Genomic DNA, 22,683 nt, shown 5'->3' on the forward strand with positions numbered 1-22,683 from the left:
TGTGACAGAAAAGCTCCGTATGTACAGGGTATGTTACCAGTGCCATCAATAGCTGACCAAAAGGGTTCATCAGCCAACATAGGGCAACAGCAACCGTCCTGGGACATTGATATTTGTTGTTCCATACAGTCCCAGTACCACCCCATATTCTCCTTTGCCCTCCTTTTTTTTTTTTTTTCTCTCTTAGGTTTTCGGGTTAATATTCTGCCCCTAGTCTTCCATAGGAAAATACAGCAAGCCCTCCTTTCATAGTCAGGGATGTACCAGACTTCGGAAAACACCTTCGTTCTGAGCTCGATTAAGGTTGATCGATGAACGCGGACAACGTCGTGGAGGCGAAGGGCTGCCTTAATCGAAGTTGAGAGATTCCTCTTTAGACAGCGGAGGTAGGAGCAGTAAACCTAGACTTTACCGTTGCGTTCTTGTGGGTTTGTCGACATGTTTCATTGTCTGGACTGTGCTGGAGGCGCTTTTCATCCAGCACCGAGTGTCCACCGTCGATCGCATCCCACCCACTCCGCCACGCCAGTTCGAGCGGATATTCATTGCCAGTACGCACTGGAACAATGCAGTCATTCAACTAGCGAAGAAATGGGGGCCGGAGAACATTTTCGTGAGCATTTTTGAAAGCGGGAGCTGGGATGACAGCAAGGGCGCACTCCGGGATCTCGATCTCGTGCTAGATCGATTAGGCGTACGGCGAAATCTTACCCTTTCTGAGATAGCTCATCAGGATGAGATCTCACGTCCTCCGAGTGAGGGTTGGATTGACACCCCTCGTGGCCGAAAGGAATTGAGACGCATACCTTATCTTGCTCGGCTGCGCAATCTAACCTTACGCCCTTTGGAGGATTTGGCACGGAACGGCATAGTATTCGACAAGGTGCTTTTCCTAAATGATGTGGTCTTTACGGTAGGCATCTCATCTTGTACGAGACAGGTATATATAGGCTTATTGACTGCCGCCACAGGTGGATGACGTGATCTCGTTACTCAATACCAATGACGGTGTTTACGCCGCCGCTTGTTCCTTGAATTTCTCCAAGCCTCCTCGTTACTATGATACATTTGCTCTACGTGATTCTAACGGAGACGAGACTTTGATGCAAGAATGGCCTTATTTCCGCAGCGCAACCTCCCGGGATGCCCTGCTCGCGATGTCTCCGGCACCTGTGAAGAGTTGCTGGAACGGTATGGGTATGTTGCTCTTTTTTTCTTTTTCGTCCTGCTATTTATACTAAAGGGCAATAGACTAACCATAGAGTATTATAGTGTCCATGCCTGTAGCCCCATTCCTATCGAAAACGCCGTTGCAATTCCGTGCAATCCCCGATTCCCTTGCGCAATTGCATGTAGAGGGTTCTGAATGTTGCTTAATTCATGCCGATAATCCTCTCTCCCCAACGAAAGGCATATACCTAAATCCTAGAGTACGTGTTGGCTATAATGACTTGGCATACGCAGCCGTTCATCCGCATACGGCATGGATTTCGCTGCACAATATTGCTCTGGCCCTTTGGGAAAACCGGATTCGACGCTGGACCACGAGCGTGTTCTTCAAGAAACGGATCATTCGAAGAAGGATCACCAGTTGGGAGAGATATCCAGGCACCCGTTCTGAGCCTGCGGCATTTTGTTTAATCAATGAGATGCAGGTGCTTGTCGGGAATGGGTGGGCTCATGTGTGACAGTGTGATACCACCCAACTGTTTACTGCCCATTTTGCACGTGTGCAGGGCTTAGCTACTATGTAACTAACATTGTATCTAGCTTTAGGCCACTAGCTAGGTACAAACGTTATCCTTTCCCTGTGGCAGGCAATTGATAGCTAAGTTAGCGAACCCAAGGTATTGCTGTCTTGTATTGCGCTGCAGCTGTGGGGCAGGGTTGTAACTTGTAAGTTTACCCTCTGGCACTTGGTGAAAAAAAAAAAAAAAAAAAGAAAGAAAGAGAACCCCCCTGGATTATTTATTCTATAAAAGCCCTGCCAGATGGCGCTATACTACTACACTATCATCAGGCCGGCAAAGATGCCCGAGGAAAAAAAAAAAGAGAGAGAGAAAAAAGTACCCTCTCCCCCGAGCCGGAATCGAGCCAGCGACCTTCTGATTATAGCGGTATATTCCCATTACAGTCAGACGTCATATCCAACTAGACCATCAGGGGTTTGGAGGTGACATTTGTACTACTAAATATGTCTATGTAGACATTACTCTTTGTAGCCCTTTGATTGAATTACATCGGAAGTATTCAGATATCTCTGAATAGCAATACTTTGGGTTACCTGGCAAACACCGAGGACATGCCAGACCGTAACACTGATCGGTAATCTTCTATACATACAGGTGGGTCTGGATTAATACCTGGCTAGTTAGTGATCATAAAATGAACAGTATCGTGACCAACATTGCCCTATCACTTTCTAAAGGCATGTCTCCTCTAACTTCGGCTCTTGGGCTCCCTGAGTCGGACTGTAGTTGGCAATGTTGCTCTGTGTTTCTCCCCACAGAGAATCCTTGCGATTTCCCATCTGTTTGCTCTTACTTCCCCTCAGCGTCTAAGTCTCCCTTCTTTTCTTCATAGGCGCTTTTGCCGGTCGTGATGTTACTGTTGCTCTTCGGGGCTTTATGTCAAGCTTAGAGCTTATTAGGGTTCGCTCTTGGTTACCTGGCTAGATGTGATAGCAGGGTCATACTGCACGTAGGTGGATCTGACATGTCATTTATCGAACCATACTGCATGGCAATTTTTGACTTAACATGGCGTGTCAGAAGAATATGATCAAGATTGCTTTACAATAAAGTCAATAAATACAGAGGTTTAGTCCAAAGAAACAAATATAAAAAATAACAAGATACTCAAACTAGTTCGCCAGGACACTCCAATGACCAATTAGACAAAAGCTCGCTTAACATGCTCAATCCTAAACAAGAAAACCCAAGTGTTAAAGAGGAAAAAGACAACGGAAATTAATTATTGATCAGCAGTGACAGCTTCGCCTTCCAATCCATCAACAAGGGCTTTAGCTTCTTTGGTCGATTCCCTTGCAATCTGCAGCTCAGCTTCTAACAATCCATTCTTTGCCCGAAGATCTTGAATCTCCCGCTTTGTATTATCGAGCTACCACAAGAGAAACAACGTCCCTTATGGAGCAGCTAATGGCCACCACGTGACCTGTCTCGGTCGTGGATAGAGGCATTGAATCTATGCTATTATTCTTTCGTTGCTCAGCACTTACCAGCTGCGTTTAGAAAGGAACCTAGCCATAGACCAGGGAGACCACACAGCTGGACGCTGGGAGAGGGTTGTGATATAGTCAACGCTTTTCGAGTGGTCAAAAAGCGCTTGTATACGCCCGGAAACAAGACGACGCGTCGTTACACATTATGGACGACGTGCTTTAAACCCAAGAGATTGATTTAATCTCTTAAGGACAAGCATCTAAGAGTAGTTAGTGCCCGCTACCATACGAAGCATTGTCCGTTATGCCAACGACTATGCCATTTTCCCACTTCTGTCCCATTCTTAGCGATGGTTGCTAGCCGCCCACCGCTTACTGCCACGTAAGGTCTGCTTCGAATGTTCGCTCCCCATATTCCGCTTCCCCTTTGTCATCGTTCGGGGGCAGTGCAACGGATAAATGCACCGAATTAATGGGCTAGAGTTGAGACCGAAGCGCTAAGTACTCAAAACGTGCATTTCTGAATGTTGAGCGACGTCAAGCATTTCGAAAGTGTTGCTCGAGAGATAGAGTCACATCGTTATAATCCATTTCTCATGCGTCGCTTCTCGCGCTCAAAACAGTTCAGCCGCTGGTTTGGACTCTTCTCCCAGGAGCCACACCCACGTGTGCGTTTCTGATTCGGTGAAATGCAACCCAGTGGTATTCGTCGGGTTTGCAGCGTTGCTCGCTCAAAATCAATAAGCATCACCCGACTATTTTCCTCGTCCCAGATCATATTTCCGGGTATTGGGTCACCATGAAGCAAGCCTAGATTTGGATCGCCTGCAAGGAATCCTCAGCTTGCTGAGCCAGTCGACAGCGATCGAGATCCTGCCGGCTTGCAAGGGTCTTTCCGGCGTAACCCATGAACATCAGATGGACAATCTCAGCAAAACCGTCAAAAAAGAATGGGCAGCGAAGTCGTAGGCTGCCAAGTAGCACTGGCACAGATAACCCTTGGATTGGAGAGAGATGTGAATACACGAGCTCTTCGTGCTTCGAGCCCTCTACAAACTCGACTGGCGTATCTTTTTCTATAAAGGTATACCTGTATGACCATAGTGTGATTTTAAAAAGAGCCCCGCGAGTCCCGTGAAGATGCAGCGATTTGTATCCCAGTTATAAATCAAGCTGTAGATTATCGCTGGAGAGCTGCCGGTCCAACCGACGATTAAGAGTTGTCCGGTTTAGTTGGTGGCGATCAATCCCATGGTCTGATATATTAGGACATTTCCGATCCAATTATCCTTCCTTGATCAGGCCCAGGAGGCATTTTTGGGTGCAATACTGTCGAGACTTGCCTTGTGAATGTGAACCTTTCGATCTTTCTACTGCCGAAAAGGACAAGGAGGCCGACGGGTGAGAAAGTTGGGGCTCTCGGGGTCGTTGACTAGGCGTGTTAGGATCAAAGCCATCCCCGGCATCGTCATCATGGCCAAGCGACCTATGGCCTTGCGAGGAACTATAGGACGCAGCTACCGCAGACTTTAACCTAGTCTTTACTAGAGATATATGGCAGTATTCCTTCCGACTCGGCAGCAATAATTTAAAGTCGGAAGAAGGAATATCTTTTTCTGCGATTTCATCCAATAGGTCATCGTAAACCATTTCCCAGGTCTTCAGTTTACTTACTGCCAAGTTTGTCCAAGCGATGTCCCGTGTCGGTACTCGTAAAGCACGGAGAGTGAAGACTAATACCTGGCCTAGTGCAGATAAATGCAGACGGTTATTGTCATCCAGATCCCCCGTCCATCCTGTCGTTTGTCCAATATCCTCTCCTGAAGAGACCGAGAAACAAGTGCACGTGGCAGGCGTCAAGAAATTCGGGAAGTGTTGTGACTTGCGTCGGGAGCTTCAGTTGTTCCTCAGCTTGTTCGCGGAGTCGCTGCTCTTCTATCGTTTCTGGTGGGATATTAAAGTTGTTTGGGCGGAGAAATCCCCTAACCTTAATCGGACTGATGTGTGGGGCTACAGCCAATGATTCTGTTTGGCTGCTGTACTACTGGATACACTAGTTTTACAGACTACACAGTAGTATGTACTATGGTAGAGCCCTTTCCCCACCAATAGGAGCCCGTCTCACTGGCCCCACTATATCCTAAACTACTGACTGAATCAACTTTATAATTGTATGATTTCCAATCACACCTGCCCTCCCGTTACTTGTCCTCGTTGCGAACACATAACGCCATGAACTCATGACGAAACCAGGATTGGCATTTGTCCAATTCGTTCTCGTCATGAGCGGCGAAAATTTAGATAGCATTGTGGCACGATGACTCGTTTATAGTCTGTTTAGTACTCTCTATATAAGATACAGACTTGAGCTAGATATATACTATAAAAGCAGGGGGTGTCTTAGCTTGCCTATCCTAGCGTTTGTTCTGTCGCTGTTTTGCCGGTGAAGATTCATGTATATTAGGCTTAGTACGCGAATTTGGATCTGGATTTGAAAATCAGCTATACCTGCGAAGGGGTAGAATGGGGCCTTTACCTAGGTCAGGGCCATAACAGGATTCTAAGATTAAATCTTGGTTTTTCTTTGAGAGAGGACTTTGACGCGTTTTTTTTTTTTTTTTTTTTTTTTTTTTTTTTTTTTTTTTCACTTTTTCTCTCTCACTCACCCTCAGCCGATTTCACCTCCAACACTCAATCCCTCTCTCTTTTTACCCCTTGTCGTTTACTACCCAACATCTCACCTCTCTACTACATTCAATATTCAGAGGTAAGACTATCCGCTGTTATTGCTGAGATTATAATAATACTAATTTTACAGCTATAGATGGCTTTACAGCATAAGAGAGCTCAGTATTCTGCGGTTACTGCGCCACAGATTACTGTAGCCGGTGAACTATTCATATCCCCCCAGGACCTAAATGCTACCTTAAGGAAGTGGAGCGTGGAGCTTGACGAACAAACATACAAGATTCGCTTGAACGAGGCCGTCGCCAATGTATCGCAGGCCATTGAGAGGATCGAAAATACCGGGGAACAGATTTTACTAGGGTTGTACCAAACTGGGAGGGATACCTTGGCTGACTTTAATAAGTTTAAAAGGACCAGTGAGTACCGGAATATATGGGGCAAAGTTGATCGAGCGGTAAAGAATATCGCAAAAAACCAGAAGGCGGTGGCAAGAGCGAAACAAGAAGTGACAAATAAGTGGGGGGATAATGGCCGTGCCTTTTTACTCATAAATAACGCGCAAAACTGGACAAAGGGCGTGGGGAGACTTGCAAGGGCTGTCCCCGATTATAAATGTGCTATGGATCTACTTGTGTGCGCCCTTGTGGAAAGATTCCGTGCGATGAAATCAGGAAAGACAAGATCGTTAGAACCTGGTGGGACTGATATTCAGAAGGCCATTGACTTTGCAAAACTCTCCTCACGACCACAACCAATCAGCCGGGAAGAGCTGGCGGTGTACGGGGTCAAATTGAACTCTCAGGGTCTACTAGATCTTATTGACTCTGATGAGGCGGATGCAGCCATTACGGGCAGTGATACCGGTGATAAGGGGATGTTTGGCTGGCAAGCAGCCTCAGATGTGCCTGAACTTCCACAGGCTATTCTGGAGGAGCTTACAGATGAGGAAGATGTGGATAGAGGTACAATTGAGGAAGTTGTGGCACCCAGTCCTGGAACATCTGAACCGTCCGCGTCGGCCTCGGCCACCCAAGTCTCCTCAACCACCCTTCCTCCCACCCAGATGATATCAGCAGAAATGGCACCTACACAAGAAACTACACCGACTGCAGGTACCGCGCCAGAAGAGACAACCAACCCCCCACCGAAAAAGAAAGCACGAATACCAAAGCCTAACAATAGCGATTCTGGAATCCGGACCCAGAATCAGCCTGCCAGCGCACCGTCACGACTGAGACCCGCCTCTGGGGAGGCCAGCAGAGCTAGTGATTCTTTAACAGCTAGCACAATTTCCCAGCCCCAGCCTGCCCATGCGGAGGCCAGCACATCGCAACAATGCGAGACTACCACTCGCAGTACTGCTGTGGTCTCGCCCAGCACAGGTGATATTGGATCCGATGTCCAAAATCGTAGCACGCGGCCCCAGCAGTCCACTCCCGACCGTGATAGGGCAACAGGGATTCTTGTGGACCTACTTGAGCGATTACATGTTGCTGATGCGGTTGACAAGGTTACTGCCATGTGGCAAACTGGAGATATTACTGTTAACCCAATTTTTAGTTGGTTTGGTGAGCGGTCTACTGCAGGCTATTCGCTACTGGACCTGCTTCGGGAAGAAATAAACCATTTACTTCGGCATACAAAGATTACTGGTGTCCATGAGCTTCAATATGGAATTATTCAGCAATTAACCGAGATGGATCCCGTCTGGTGGCTGTTCAATGCCCTGACCAAAATGGAAACACAACTTTATGCGGTTCCTCAGTCAGCCGCTGTTCCTGCTAGAAATATCCCGCTCGGTGGGACGGCCTATATCTCGAGAGAGTCTGGAAAGAGCTATGTGTCATTCCGTGCCAAAGCGGATACTAACTCGAACATCGTGCTCAGACCCACCCTGCTATCAATGCAGGTAATTCGCGAGATAAGCTCTAATGACGTCTCAGTGTCGCAGGTGATTGAATTCCTGAACACAAGCAGACGGGAAAGAAGACCAGTCGACAAAGATCTTACAACCGGAGCCATGCAGCAGATAGTCACCTGCCCGAGCACCATCCATTTGCAGGGAATCAGCCCCCTATCCGACGCTATTACGGCCCAGCGTTCGTACCTTGACAAAGAGGTACAGGCCGAAATCGATATATTGCTGGGACATGATCGAGAGCTTGCATGGAAGTACATTCAGCAGTGGAGAAGAGCTGCTTCCGAGACTATCCGCCTTCGGTTTGCTTTGTGGAAGAAGTCTGAGGAATAGAGTTCACTTAAGCCTCTGACCTCGCGTTTATTTAGTAGTTACTAAGCGATGACTATCAATAATAGTTAAAATAATGAAATGAATTCAGCTACGTCAGTGGTGAAAGAATAGTTAGAATAATGAAATGAATCCAGCTATCTCAGTGGCGAAAGACTGCCCGAACTTTGCGTCCAAGGCTAGTCATTTTGTTTAGCAACTTCTCGCGGCCACGGATCACCTCCTCGTCCCTCATGATTTGGCTGCCATATAACTCCGAGATGGCTTCTGCTTGTGTGCGTTTATAGCTCTCTGCGATTTCGATTCTTTGCTCAATTTCATCATAGTCTAGCCCAGACATGACTAAACAAGCACAGAGAAATTTCACGGGCTTTGGCCAAAAATGGCCCTCGATTGGTCTATCTACTAGCTCTTTCTCAACTAGTAAACGCCACGCGAAAAAGTCAAGCTTATCTTCCTCTGGTGACTGTTTCCAAGTCTCATGAACATATGAATATGCATTAAAAGTTTCGTTGGCGACACCCATCACCATAGCAAGTTCATCGGCTTGGGCAAGCGCATCGAGTCGGTATCTCAGCGTTTCGAACATCTCGTCAAGCTCCTCGTCGCTGAATTTCTCCCTGCCACTGAGCAAGGCCATCAGTTGGCCATGTAATCCAATATTTGACGCGTTATTGTGCGGACCAGGGTTGGCACAGTGAAAATAGTATAGGGCGGCGTATTTCACCTTGCTGAGTTTTCTGGCCGTTCCGTATCGACTAGTGCCCGTACCATGCCCGTCTGAACCTTCAGAATGATAATCCCCTAGGGGCACAGAGCGCAGTGACTCCCAGCGCAACTTCAATTGTGATAGCGGCATACCACTGCGACATTTGAAGTGAAGCGCCCACTGATCATCTTGAGCAGAGAAATGGATCTTGTGCGTATCAGCGAGAGGATCGAGCCTTTTATACGAATCGTATACAGACTGCGCAAATGAGTAATAAGTGGGGTCTGTGTGGACGGCAACTGTCTCTTGTGACTCCTCAATCGCGATGCTGGTTTGTAGAATGGCACTCGCAATTATACTTCCACATGCTCGACGAAGGCTGGAGCTCTCTGGCCAAGATTTGCTTTCTGCTTTTGGTCCTGCTCCAGTTATTCCAGTGGCATTGATATACCTAGATCTCATGGTGTTCGGCTGTACAATCCAGCCACCAGAGTAACATGAAGTCATGAACAGTGTGACAGAGGTGTCAGGCTGCAGAGCGCGCTTGACATTTTCAATATGGAGGTTTGGTTTATATCCGCCGAGAGCCACGCCATATGTTCGTTCATCCCCATGACCAAAAACCATGACGACCAAGTGCTGATCATTAGTCTTGGCCAGGAGCGATTGTTCGCGCAGGGTGCACAAGAACCGTTCTAGAAGATCTTTCCTTGAGACAACGCGTAAGCTCCCACTTTGTTCAATCCCGGGCAGCATGCTCTTGTCCAGTACAACTCTTCGCTCTCCCCTTGGATCTCCATGCACGTATTCTTTGTACTTCCGCACAAGGTCTTCAGGCTTTTCGCTAGTCATCCATATCTGAGACGCTGTTGGCCCGTGGAGATCAGAAAAGAGATAATGGAACAGATAGAAGTCCGACAAGAACCAACCGTCCTTCGCTGGACTAGCGTCGTCTTCGTCATCGGTGATGCCACAAACTGCGATGAGGCGAGTTCTTGGGCCAATATCGGGTGGGCAGGTTGTCGCGAATGAGAGGCCCTTCAAGTCTTCTGTAGTTCCAGTGGTACGCCCGACGGCATGAAAGCCTGGAATAGACTCTGGAGTAATGGTAGACATGAGGGGATAATCTATAGCTGTTGTCAGAATAAGATATTCTTTTCTATCCAGCTGTAATGATTCTGTAACTAACTCACCTTTCGAGGTTCTGAAGCTTGTCAGAGCGGGTATAAATGTTTGGGATGGAGAGGGGTATTGAGAAGGAGAGAGATATTGGGAGATAAAGGTGGGAGGATGGTTCTTGCCTAGTAAATGAGAGGCTGGTTCTTGCCTAGCAGGTGAGGTGACAGTGATATCATGATAATAACATCAACATCACGACCACCGTTATGTAAGTTCTCTCTAGTGGCACATTCACGTCACAGAATTCACTTCAAACGTGTCCAGTGGAATCATACTGCAGTGTCCTAATTCTGGATCCAGGATCCAGCATTGTTCTCTGAGCCTCTCTCTTATAATTCAAGACGGAGATTGCTGGATAATACACAGCCACAAGATTTGAATATAAATATTCCCTTACTACCCATCTTCTGCTAACTATGTACTATAAGTATCTAGGTGGGTATACAATCTATATGTTTCAACACCGACTGTGCTTAGACTTTTACCACGAGAAGACCTCCATCACTCAGGTTAGTACTTTGTAAAATCCAGGGACAGAGGAGTCATTCTCCATATTAATTATAGTCAGCTACCGCACCTCACTCACTCTTTCTCCTGATGGCCGTGACAGACAGTCCGCTATCCCTCGACCTAGGACTTCAGGGCTATCTTGACGATCCAAAGGTACAGGCTCCCTTCTGAGTGGAGCTTTTTGAACTACCTCAACCACCGTGAACTGGGTATTTAAAGCCCCGTTCGATATGTTCATTATAACCGGTACTGGGAGAAGAGTCAGTCGGAGTACAAGAGCAGTGCCAGCTCCACACTTTTCACAGGAAGCAAAGTTGCGCCAGACCTATATTGGCATTTAAAAGAATGTTCGGGCTCCTAAAGAGGACCCAGGCCCCTTTTTGCTAGTTCCACTGTAATCGGTAAGCAACTTCCAAAGTGACAAGGTCCCCACGAATTATTGACTTAGATTATATACTAACGAACATAGGATTACCAATCATACCTGCCCGCCCGTTCGTGACTCATGAGTCTATGGTAAAACTGCTCCTTAGGTAGGCCAGACTCTACGAAGAATCACAGTCAAACAGTGCCATCGTTAGCTTCGGAGAATGGGCATTTAACAGTGGTTCAGGTGCCGACGGGTCTAAACCATCGACATGCGCGTTGAATGGCATATCCCTCGTCTGTCATACAGAGATTCATGAAGAACGTACAGAAGAACCATGTTCTCTATGTCAACATGTAGATGGGAGTTTGAGACTGGAATGTTACGATTGTTCATACAATCCTTCGTGACATTGCAATTTTGTTTGATATACCCTAATAAGTCAATCTAAGAAAGAGTATTATTGCGGAGTGGACGCAATGCAATGGGCTTGCCGCAGATGACGTAACCGGTGCCAGCCTGCCGATTGTAGTAGTCGCGAACTTCGTCCTCACTAACAAATTTGTATACAAACGCGAAGATGACTGTTACAGCCAAATATAACAGAAGCTGCTGCCTTGTGGCCTCGCTTGATCTACCCCACCAATAAAAAACTCCTCACCTATTGCTCTCTACCCACCTACCTCTATCCCACCTCCATCCTCTTTTACTTCTCTCTGAGGCAAGAATGACGCCCTCACAGGTAAGGTTTCTTAGCTCACCTTCACTTCATCCCTTTGGTGCGTTAAAGCATTATTCCCCCTCGCCCTTAGCTCTCATACCTTTTCACCTGCTCTCACCTACTCTCATATCCTGTTTGTTTACTTGTGTCTTTTCTTGTGCAGTGACTCTAAAGTCAGCTACTCTAACTCCCAACATAGCCGTCTTCATCTTCAGGACCTCCCTCAGCTATGGCTGCCACTGTAGGCCCAGCTGATGAGCTTCTCGACGAACAGCGACGCGAGTTGATGGAGCAGCTTGCAGATATTATCGGGAAAAGTAGAGTCACTTCAGCCGCATGGGCGTGTCTCTGGTTCGCCGATATTGAGATACTTCAGAGTCTAATCACCCATCTCATTGAGGATGAAGCTTTTCGCCGCGTCTTCAAAAGTATGCTTAGGTATCAGGGCACCTCAGACATGCTGAAGATATGTAAGTACTATGGCCTTACTAATATCAACTTTAAGCTAACGACACAGGGTGCGCCCGCTCAAAGAAGAAGTCAAAAGATGCTGAGAGCGAGAGTGATTCGGAAGATAATCAGATCTCGGACGAAGATTCTAATGACGAGACACCTGGCCGAAAGAGAAAAGCTGGTGCCATAGGGAAACAGTCTCCATCAAAGACTCCCAGGTTAATCACTATACCAAACCTCCAGGAGGCGACCACTTCTTCTGTCAAGCCCAGCATAACGCCAACCAAAACTAGTACCGGTCGCAAGAAATCTGCTAGGAAGCTAGTGAGTTTAAACTGTTTGTAGCATGTCTGAACTATCTACTTACCTATCTTAGTGCGTAAAACGAGACGACCTCACTTGCCTGATCACCGGTTTTAAAGAGCCTATAGAGATAGCCCATATCTATCCTCTTTCCCTAGGCCAGAAGAGCAAGACAGAACAGGAGCAATTTTGGGAAACTCTATCCAACTTCTGGACGTCAGAGAAAATTGATTCCTGGAAGGCCGAAGTACTAGGACCTCAAGGAACAGAGCATTGTGCCAACCTTATGTGTTTCAGTAACATCGCCCACAAACTGTGGGAGAAGGCCCGTTTTGCGTTGTACCCGCTTCAGCTGAGTGACGACAAAAAAACACTGACCGTAAAATTCTTTTGGCTGCCTACAATGAAGTATCTTAAAAGCCAGTCAATCACCCGACTTCCGTCTCCAATTGCCCCCGATCTTATCTCGAGTACCAAGGACGGTATACCTTTTGCTAAGTTATTCAAGCTAGTAACGGAGGAAAAGATTCGGTCTGGAGATATCCTCACTTTCTATACAACTGATCCAGTTAAACTCCCCTTACCATCGGTCAAATTGCTCCAGCTCCAGTGGACTTTACATCGTGTTCTTGCTATGAGTGGGGCAGCTGACGCTTCGGATGAGGATCTCGACCCAGATTTCCACAGGCCGGCGGGTGCTGGCTTGTGTTGGGAAAACGAAGTCGAAGAAGAGGAAGTCGAAGAAGAGGAAGATGAAGAATAGGACGACGTCAAGGCCTTCAAGGAGAATTTGGCAAAGATGGTAAAGGTGGCAGAAGAGGCGAAGCCCAAGGTACGTGCAAGGGCTGCAGATGTGCCCCAATTTGGGGAAAACCGCCCTCCTAGAGAACGCCGTCCTCCCGCGAAGGGGAATGATGTCAAGCAAAAAGGGAGTGGAGAGGAGTCTGAGCCCTCGAGTCTCCAATTTGGACTCCGTCGCCTGAACATAGGCTGACAACGGATAGAACAACCCTGATGAGCCTAGATACTGCAGTGATGACAATATGTGTTTTACGCCATTATCCGATGATAAATCGAGCAATTGAGGCTAGAATAGCTAGGAGCGATGGCTTTCCATGGTGGCTCTGTGTGCGGAAAGCAAGTAATTTCCTTATTTTTTGGCTTTTTTTTGACCCTTTTTTTTGGTAAAGCCCTTTCACCGCTCAGCCGGCCGTCTTTGATTAGTCAGTACTAAGCCAATTCTAATTGATCCAGTTACTTACAGTCACGTAGTATTAGTATTAGACCAATCAGACTAGATAGATTAAATAGAGTGAAGGTCTAACCAAGCACACAGTAGTAACTAGACTAACAGTTAACTAACTACTCTATAAACCACGTACACCACACAGTTCAAGCAGACTAGGCAGACCACGCAGACCAGACAGATCAGATAGACCACGCAGACCACGCAGACCATACAGACCACGCAGACCAAACAGTTTAATCAGACTAAGCAGACCACGCAGATTAAGCAGACTAAGTAAACATGTAACTTTACTATAGTAAACTATTCTGCCGGCAGAAGAAGTCCCAAAATTAGGAAATTGCATTATTGCGGATTGGCGGCATTGGCTTGCCGTAACCGTATGTAATACACAATTTCGGTAACATACATACCGGCATTCCAGATCGACCCACCAAGCTAATATAAGCGTCTGTGGCAATTCTGCCCGCTACGATAATTTCTATTGGATGGGTCGCGAATTATACTACTTTGACTGCTTGCCAAGATCCTCTATATGGAAGGGATGGACCCGGAAGGCCCACTTTAGACGTCAGTGTTTTGCTCGGAAATATAGTAATGGTAATTGTGAGGATTGTGTTGGAGGCGTAGTCCTCGTCATTGTGTGTTTTCAAATAGCGAGACAATTACTATGACTCCAACTTACTATATATCCACGGAAGTATAACTATATACCGCCAAGTGCGGTCCGTATAACCCGACTCAGTCTCTCCACCCCCTCATTGAGCTTCTCCTCCTTCTCCCAGGCAAAACATAGTCTAAGTCTATGTTTCAGCTCATTTTCTGGTAGGTTATTCCCAGGCACAGCAAATAGCTCTCCCTCCGCAACCACTAGGTTCTCCTCCCTGAGTGCTATTTCAGTTATCTCCTTAGCGTTTAGAGAAACTGGGAGCTTAAGCCATATGAAGTAACCTCCGAGTACCGTATAAGTTTCCGAGTCAGAGACAAAATTCACACCAAGTGGAAGAAGGTGCTGCTTGATAGCCGCAGTGAGAGCACGAGCACGCCGAGAATACGCTGACAGAAGCGTCCCGTGTATGTGTCTGTCAAGAGAGCCATTCTCAAACATATCGTTGATGAAGGTCGACATGAGCTGCGAAGGTGCACCACCAGAGTGGGACGAGCCCCTGTAATCTTTTGTTAAGATTCATGCATGGGAAGAAATTTAAAGGAGAGAGAACATACGCTGCAGAGAGGTCACGGATGAACTCTGGGGTTCCCTCCGCCCATCCAACCCGACATCCTGGCGCAACAATCTTACTGAAACTGCCGTTGCTGACACAGTTTCCGAACAGACCAGGTGGTCCTCCATCTAGATATGTGTCCACGTCAATGATCCGCGGCAAACGGGTACTCTCACCATCTGCGGCATCTGTTGGCTCCCAGTTCAAGAAATCATAAACATCATCGCTGACGATGAGAGCATCATACTTGCGCGCGAGGCGTACAAGGGCTTCGCGCCGTGACAGCGGCATTGTGATTCCGGATGGGTTGGAAAATGTGGGGACGCAGTAGATGATATGTGTGTATGTCTTCCGGTAAGGACGTTCCGGGAGCGTCACCTATCTGCCTGTCAGCCACTTGTACAAGATGACAGTACTAGAAGCGGGATTTATACAGGTTGATGATCTATAGCACTCTTCTTGAGAGCTTTTTCGAGGAAGACCACGTCTATGCCACACTCATCCTCGGGCACGGCTCTTAGTCGATTGTAGAAGCCGGCATCCTCAAAGATACCAAATACTAAATGGTAAATTGGTTCAACCATCCACACGTATCTTGTATGCATGGGATCGGCGAAAACCTGTAGGACACATGCTAGATTTTGGCTGGCACCTCCAGAGATACAGATACGCTCTGCGCTCAGTGCTCTCGAGAGGCTATAATTTCTGCTCAGCCAGTCCGCAATGTTCTTTCTGAGTTCAAAGTGCCCTTCATCTGGGCCATATCCTAGCCCTTGCTCTGTTATGATGGGATTTGACAAAACAGACACTGCCGCATTTTGTAGGATCTGAGTAGGGAACAGATCCGACGCAGGCCAGCCCCGAGATAGATTAATGGGAGACGGTGATGACATTTTGGACTATTGGAAAATTACCCACCGAGCGAATTTGATCCAGGTTAAGTTGTCGTTGGAGATGGGCGTGTAATATATCGCTTGGGGTAGAAGTGGAGCCGTTACTGGATTTGGAAATGTATGCGTTCCGTCCAATCAGGTCCGACTTTGCAATCGTGCTCCATAAGGGCCAACATCTTCATGAAAGATATATAAGGCACTATTGCTCGCAGCTTAAACTTGCACCTTTCATCTTTTTGTAACCGGCCTTCACTCAATATTCGTGAGAGGACCATATTCATCCAATACAAGCAAAATGGTTAAGATTGAGGAATTCGCTGTGGAGCGGGTGAGCAACCCTAGCGTTAGTAGATGGCACGCATATACTGACCCAGGAACAGTGGATGGACGAATACGAGAATGATGCCAAGTACAATCTCGCAGAGACTTGCTGTGCATCAATCTCACTCAACGATCTCATGTCGTTTTCTGGTCAGCAGACCAGCATCATAGACTACGCTCAGAAGCAAGTCTACGGCGCAATCCGTGGGTCGAAGGCTTTGAGGTCCAACATTGCCAAACTGTACACCACGGAGTCTTCAGATAACCTATCTCTGGACAACGTCCTCGTCACGAATGGTGCCATCCAGGCCAACTTTTTAGCCCTCTACACAAATGTGGGGCCTGAGGATCATGTCATTTGCCACTACCCGACTTATCAACAACTTTACTCTGTTCCTCAAGGGTTTGGTGCCGAGGTTGACCTTTGGAGATCAAAGGAAGACGCCGGCTGGCAGCCAGATCTGGAAGAATTGAAATCATTGATCAAGCCGAGCACTAAACTCATCATCATCAAGTAAGTGGTTGTTAGTCTATGTTACTCGAGAATGTTCTAACGGGCGATATAGCAATCCACAGAACCCAACTGGCGCTGTGCTCAGCCGTGAGACTCTGCAAGGGCTCGTTGATATAGCACGGGAGCACAATATCATGATCCACAGTGATGAGGTGTATCGGCCTCTTTTCCATTCAGTGAACACCGGCCAGCAGGAGCACCCGCCTTCTATTCTCTCGCTGGGGTATGATAAAGTGGTTGCCACAGGCTCAATGTCAAAGGCATTCAGCTTGGCTGGTATTCGTCTCGGGTGGATTGTCTCGAGGAGCCCTGAGATCATTGAAGCATGCGCCTCCACTCGCGATTACACCATTATTTCAGTCGGACAGCTCGACGACAGCGTTGCGACTCTTGCTCTCAGCACGCCAACCGTGCATAACTTACTTGAGCGCAACATTCAGTTAGCTAGGCAGAACCTTGCCGCACTGGATACTTTCATAGAAGAGTTTGAGTGGGCTATTCAATGGACGCGGCCACAAGCGGGGACCACCGCGTTCATCAAATTTGTCAATCGAGAAGGAGAGCCGATCGATGATGTTGTACTTTGCCAGCGACTGCAGAAGCAAACTGGTGTGATGCTTGTTCCTGGCAGCCAGTGTTTCGGGGGTGGAGTTGACTTCAAAGGCTACGTTCGGATGGGCTATGTTCCAGAGCACCAGGTAATGGTAGATGGCCTCCAAGCCCTAAGAGAATTCATGCGCAATGGATATGAGCAGTTGCCTGTTGCCACTGCTTGAGACTTGGAACCCCATAGACCGAATACCAACGCACGCGGTATCATAGAGTCCTGACAATATTCCTCCTGTCCCTTAAAGTTTGTCATGCTATAATCGGGTCTTCGACGAGTAGTATCAGAGGAGAGTGCCGGTCAATCTCAACGTATACTCAGAATAAAACCAGCTGTATCCCCTGCTCCGCAAAGTATATATCCCATGGTTTAGAACTACCAGACGACCAGAATATTCTCAACATATCTCTGGCCCTGGTGTAATTGCCCAGCCCAAGCCTTTGCATATTGGCCATGCGGTTTTGAATCAGGTCGCGTTCGCTTACGAAGCTGGTCTCACAGCCAGCACTAAACATAGGCCAGAGGATAAGTATGTTGGCAGGAGAAAACGGATCGATACTCATAACAGCGTTGACGATATTGGTGATATCTTCCTTGACTTGACTATGGTCCCTTGGAAGCAATTGAACCCGGCGGTGGAGGTGAAGCAGTGAGGCATGAACAAAGGCACGATGAGTGTGTTGTAAGTCAACCGTAAGCGGACTGTTATGGTTCTTCAACGTGAGATCTGAAACAGTCCTGTCCGTGACAGACCTGATCCTATATTCTAGCTCCTGAGCCTCTTCCAACAGCTGCCCTGGCAAGGTGAGCTGTACGCCATATTTTGCTGCCTTCCATAACTCTTGTCGGCCTGCTATCCGTCCCAACTGAGCCAACATTGGTATAAGCTCCAGGGAGTAGCCAGATATATCGTCCACATAACCAACCTGCGTACCCGGAATCTTGTCTAGGAACCAACACGGCTCCCTATCGGTTGGGCTTGCACTTACCCCTGTCAGGTTCGCCATAATATCTAACGTGGCAAACCACTTGACCAAGCACAGATCGAACGGATCAGCAACACTTGAAGCTTCGGCCTGGCGTTCTAAGAAAGCAGCCAGTAAACGGGTCGCTCCGGACAGATGGGCGCGCCATATGTCCCTGTTTCCATTACAAATATCGTTTGTACATAGAGTAAGAGCTGTCATGGCTGTCTCTGCTTTTGGCATCTCCTCTGCCCTGCTGAGGGCAGTACGTAGACCGGACACGGCAAAGTTGGTAAACTTCAAAGTAGTCGTCCTTGATGTCGCGGCGGTATCTCCCACCAAGCGGCCGTGATGGCTACTCGCTGATGCTAGGAGAGCATGGAGTAAGTGAGGCGTTTCAAGGGCACGATTCACTAACTGATGCACGAAAATGCCGGGAGCAGCTGGGAAGAGCCGCGGCGCGGTCTCAGTAGCAAACATGCGGAGGAAGAAAAGGGACTCCTTTGTTGACACAAAGGGAGAGGGGTTGAGATGAAGCTGGCGTGGAAGAATCGTGAATGATTCATCAATACATAGCCTGGCAGCGGGCCTTGTGGGACTGGGAAAAGGCCGTTCCGCTGAATCTTGACGCCTTGGGCGTTGTCTCTCACTGATTACGTTCAGACTATATCTACACTCTTTTGGGAAGCGGGTACATCGCGAGCAAACAGGTCTGCGCAAATCGCACTAGATAGGAGCTTAGAGAATTGTACTGTACTTGATGAGGTATCGGAAGCAATACCTTGACCTTTTTCCTTCGACATTCCGAGCAGCCATCACGCCTTCGTTGTGGAGGTTTGGGGTCTTGGCCTTTGCGGGCGGGCGAATGCTGACCCGCTTCGAACACTACCATGTCCAAACTTCAATTGGAAGTTGCAGCGAAATGCAAGACTGGTGTTGATTGATTGACAATCGGCATGTTCTTCGGAAGAGAGGAAACGCCCTGCACGTGACCAATCACACTAAGGCAGTTTCTACCCCACAGCAGCTGTTCTGTATTGTAAATACAGATATAGAGGTATCGATGAACCTTTGGAGAAGCATGCCTAACAGGATAGCTGTGGTTAGTATTTCTAACCGAAATAAATGATACACAGCTGAGTATTATCATTGATAGACGGGTAAATACCGGATATTGTGTATACAAGTGTCCCTCATGATTGGGTATATCGCATTCTTCGCCAGATAGGGCAAAGTAGACTCGCGACAAGATTATGCCTAGTATACACAGACAGCCCTGGAGGTTCGTTTATATGAAGCAGGAAGTCTCTGTGCAATATCACCGTACCTAGCCCACCTCAACAGTAAAGAAACAGACATTATCCACCATTTCCACAAACACCCAACTACCCACCACAATGAAGTACACCCGCATGCCCATTGAGGTCGAATCCCCCGAGGAATACGGCTACGAAAAGATCAAATACAATCTCTCCGAGAGTTCCATCGCAGACCAGACCCTAGGATCCTTAGGTCTTCAAATCCCCGATCTGAAGCTCCTGTACAACGAGCACAAGGGCAGCACAGCGCTCCGCACCCTCATCGTCAAAGACCACGATAATCCCACCCACGACGATGTGCTCATTACATCCGGCGCGGCGGGCGCTCTCTTTATCATCTCGAGCTCCCAGCTTGCACCGACCGATCACCTCGTCGTTGTTCGTCCGAACTACGCCACGAATCTTGAGACGCCACGTGCGATCGGTTGTGAGATAACGTTTATTGATTTGTCCTTTGAATCGGGATTTCAGATCGACATCACCGCAGTTGAGGCTGCTATCCAACCAAACACCAAGATGATTAGTATCACTACACCGCATAACCCCACTGGTACTATCGTGGACCGCGACACACTGGACAGACTCGTCTCCTTGACCAAGGAGAGAGGAATCATTTTACTAGTCGACGAAACCTACGCCGATATCTCGTACCAAGGCCGTCTCCCTATTGCTGCTTCCCTAGGTGACCATGTCATCAGTGTTTCTTCCCTATCCAAATCCTACGGAATCCCTGGTATCAGACTGGGGTGGATTATTAACAAGAACCCCAAGTTGCAGGAAACGTTCTTAGCCGCCAAAGAACAGATCAGCATCAGCGGCAGTGTCATCGATGAGTGGATTGCTGAACAGGTTCTCTGCCACAAGGACAAGATCCTGAGTGCTACCACGAAGGAAATGGACCAGCGTCGCGAGATTGTGGCGGATTGGATCAAGAAGGAGGGAGAGTTGATTGAATGGGTGAGGCCAGAGGGGGGTGTTGTTTGTTTTCCTCATCTGAAGAAAGAGCCTGTGGGTGGTATGGATGCTTTTTATCATCGGTTGTTACATAAATATGGGACCTATGTTGGGCCTGGGCATTGGTTTGAGCAGCCGGATACTTTCATGCGTATTGGGTATGGGTGGCCGAGTGTGGAGGAGTTAAAGGGCGGGCTTGAGGCTATTTCTATGGCTCTTCGTGAAGCGTAAATCTGGATATCTTTAGCGATAACTGGTTCTAAACAGGGTGGTCATTCGTTGGTTCCGCGGTTGACATCTTGATTTGCCACTGTCTGATTCAACGATAATGACGAAGCGTCTGATTCGGATGGTAATGAGATCTTGATTTCTCACTGACGAGGTGGGCGTTGGGGCCCTTCTTATACTTCTGGGAAACAACGGCATTCCGAGTAAACGGGGGTGGGGATGTACCACTCGTCATAATCCAGGCAATAAATGACCGAATTTATGGATAACTCTAAACTTTTGGCAGCCGACTATAAGTATAACTCCAATCCCTGTCTATATCATCAGAAATCAAGAATTGGGTATCAAGATGTGCATGATATTCTAAACATAGCGTCAGCCCCTGTACCAATAAGCTCTAACTAGGGTTATGTATGGTCACATGTGTGATCTATAATTTTCTTGTTTACGTCTATAAGAGTGAGATAACCATGAATTTATTGTGTCATCTTCTTCTGTAAAGTTCTTTCAACATTCTAAATCATCTTAACTCGTAGCATACTGTCGTCAACGCCGTTTCAGATTGCCAAGAACCCACAGCGGTTGGCGACCTCTACGAGACGAGGAAGAGATACGATACAAATCGATTCCCAGGCTTTTCTAACCCGACCAGTATGAATACATGTGCAACTTTCTAAGTAATAGAACATAAATTCCTTGGTCAGCATATCCGCGAGTATCCCAGAGCCACGACTACCAGCCAAGAGGACCCGCTTTCGATTATAGCAAAACAATACGTGCCGTGTGATAACCTCGACCCATCCCCGGGAGATATCAGTATTATTTCCGCTCATGCCAATGGAATACCAAAGGTATCCCTGGAGTACCGCAACGTAGTCAATAAAAACATACCTGACAAATGTTACAGGAAGTCTACGAACCGTTATGGGTAGAGATCTACCACGCAGCCAAGAAAGCAGGTGTACAGTTACGGGGTATATGGATAGCGGATGCGGCCCACCAGGGTACAAGCGGTATCCTCAACGAAGAAAAACTAGGGAACGACCGTACGTTATTCTTCTTGATTATTTCTTCGAGACTTTGCCTAACCAGGTTTGCATGAGAAGCTTCCGCATTCGACCACAGTCGCGATCTTATTTTAATGATCAACCAACTGCGAGACAAGCTCCCACAGCCGATATTCGGCCTAGGACACAGTATGGGTGCAACGCAGTTGATCAACGTATCCCTCATGCACCCCCGGATCTTCCAGGGCCTTTGCTTGGTGGAACCAATTGTGTTTCCCTACTCTGCGGAAAATCAAGGTAGAGACCCTCCCGCGCAAGCGTCCATGCGGCGCAGAGAGAGCTTCGATAGCCTAGACATGGCAATCTCACAGTTTCGAAAGAGCAGTATGTTTCAAAAGTGGGACCCACGAGCATTTGACATGTGGATTGAATACGGGCTCCGTCGTGCTCCTGGGGATCGCGCAGAAAGAGTCATATTGACAACGACGAAGAGCCAGGAATTATTTACCTTTGTTCGACCAACCTTTCTTTCAGAATTCCCGACAGACCGACGTCTGGCTTTCCCAGATCTAGCCTTAGAAGCACCTTCTGATACCCTCTTTTACCGCCCGGAACCGGTGATTACATTCCATAACCTTCCGCATTTGCGGCCATCGACACTATACGTTTTCGGCGAGTTCTCGCAGCTTATAAGCCATCAACTGCGGGATTCTCTTGCAAGAAGAACTGGAGTTGACATTGGTGGAAGTGGGGGCTCAACGACCGGTCAAGTCAAGGACATCGTCGTGGGAAATACTGGGCATTTTGGCCCGATGGAGGATCCTAGGGGTTTGGCCGAACAGACTGTCGATTGGCTCAAGGTAGAGGTTGAGCAGTGGGCTTTGCTTGTAAAGTCGAGTCTTCTGGATTCGAATAGTAAAGTTAGTCAGGACTTTCTGAGCTCCTTGGCAGGCAGCCACCAGGTCGGGAGGCAAGAAAGTCGCCTTCGCAAGTTATGACGAGATTACACGTGTGAGAGTTTCGCCTGTCCATTGCCACAATAGAGGC

The 22,683-nt window shown here is 47.6% G+C and overlaps 8 protein-coding genes and 1 non-coding gene across 9 annotated transcripts; 6 read left to right on the forward strand and 3 right to left on the reverse strand.

Annotated features, from left to right (window-relative positions):
- Window positions 1-311: 311 nt before the first annotated feature.
- On the forward strand, window positions 312-1,688 carry AO090026000567 (glycosyltransferase family 69 protein; the record flags this gene model as incomplete). Its single annotated transcript, XM_023236014.1, has 4 exons — window positions 312-357; window positions 378-913; window positions 972-1,197; window positions 1,273-1,688. The coding sequence occupies 4 exons, from the start codon at window positions 312-314 to the stop codon at window positions 1,686-1,688; spliced, it is 1,224 nt and encodes a 407-aa protein (XP_023091079.1).
- Window positions 1,689-2,074: 386 nt separating this feature from the next.
- Window positions 2,075-2,166, reverse strand: AO090026t00009. The gene has a single exon. It is a non-coding gene; the product is annotated as a tRNA-Tyr (tRNA).
- Window positions 2,167-6,005: 3,839 nt separating this feature from the next.
- On the forward strand, window positions 6,006-8,120 carry AO090026000566 (uncharacterized protein; the record flags this gene model as incomplete). The annotated part of the gene is made up of 1 exon (XM_023236015.1): window positions 6,006-8,120. One exon carries the CDS (start codon window positions 6,006-6,008, stop codon window positions 8,118-8,120), a length of 2,115 nt encoding a protein of 704 aa, XP_023091078.1.
- A 139-nt stretch (window positions 8,121-8,259) lies between these two features.
- On the reverse strand, window positions 8,260-9,942 carry AO090026000565 (uncharacterized protein; the record flags this gene model as incomplete). Its single annotated transcript, XM_001821945.1, has 1 exon — window positions 8,260-9,942. The coding sequence occupies one exon, from the start codon at window positions 9,940-9,942 to the stop codon at window positions 8,260-8,262; it is 1,683 nt and encodes a 560-aa protein (XP_001821997.1).
- Window positions 9,943-11,609: 1,667 nt separating this feature from the next.
- On the forward strand, window positions 11,610-13,122 carry AO090026000564 (HNH endonuclease signature motif containing protein; the record flags this gene model as incomplete). Its single annotated transcript, XM_023236016.1, has 5 exons — window positions 11,610-11,624; window positions 11,695-11,736; window positions 11,803-12,031; window positions 12,109-12,380; window positions 12,433-13,122. The coding sequence occupies 5 exons, from the start codon at window positions 11,610-11,612 to the stop codon at window positions 13,120-13,122; spliced, it is 1,248 nt and encodes a 415-aa protein (XP_023091077.1).
- A 1,189-nt stretch (window positions 13,123-14,311) lies between these two features.
- AO090026000563 (aminotransferase-like domain-containing protein) lies at window positions 14,312-15,721 on the reverse strand (the record flags this gene model as incomplete). Its single annotated transcript, XM_023236017.1, has 3 exons — window positions 14,312-14,771; window positions 14,830-15,206; window positions 15,263-15,721. 3 exons carry the CDS (start codon window positions 15,719-15,721, stop codon window positions 14,312-14,314), a joined length of 1,296 nt encoding a protein of 431 aa, XP_023091076.1.
- A 295-nt stretch (window positions 15,722-16,016) lies between these two features.
- On the forward strand, window positions 16,017-17,332 carry AO090026000562 (putative aminotransferase; the record flags this gene model as incomplete). Its single annotated transcript, XM_001821942.1, has 3 exons — window positions 16,017-16,049; window positions 16,102-16,556; window positions 16,609-17,332. 3 exons carry the CDS (start codon window positions 16,017-16,019, stop codon window positions 17,330-17,332), a joined length of 1,212 nt encoding a protein of 403 aa, XP_001821994.1.
- Window positions 17,333-19,525: 2,193 nt separating this feature from the next.
- Window positions 19,526-20,632, forward strand: AO090026000561 (uncharacterized protein; the record flags this gene model as incomplete). Its single annotated transcript, XM_001821941.1, has 1 exon — window positions 19,526-20,632. The coding sequence occupies one exon, from the start codon at window positions 19,526-19,528 to the stop codon at window positions 20,630-20,632; it is 1,107 nt and encodes a 368-aa protein (XP_001821993.1).
- A 97-nt stretch (window positions 20,633-20,729) lies between these two features.
- Window positions 20,730-22,634, forward strand: AO090026000560 (uncharacterized protein; the record flags this gene model as incomplete). Its single annotated transcript, XM_023236018.1, has 2 exons — window positions 20,730-20,753; window positions 21,795-22,634. The coding sequence occupies 2 exons, from the start codon at window positions 20,730-20,732 to the stop codon at window positions 22,632-22,634; spliced, it is 864 nt and encodes a 287-aa protein (XP_023091075.1).
- Between the last annotated feature and the right edge of the window lie 49 nt (window positions 22,635-22,683).

The sequence above is a fragment of the Aspergillus oryzae genome, chromosome 3 (assembly GCF_000184455.2).
Source record: "Aspergillus oryzae RIB40 DNA, chromosome 3".
NCBI lineage: Eukaryota > Fungi > Ascomycota > Eurotiomycetes > Eurotiales > Aspergillaceae > Aspergillus > Aspergillus oryzae.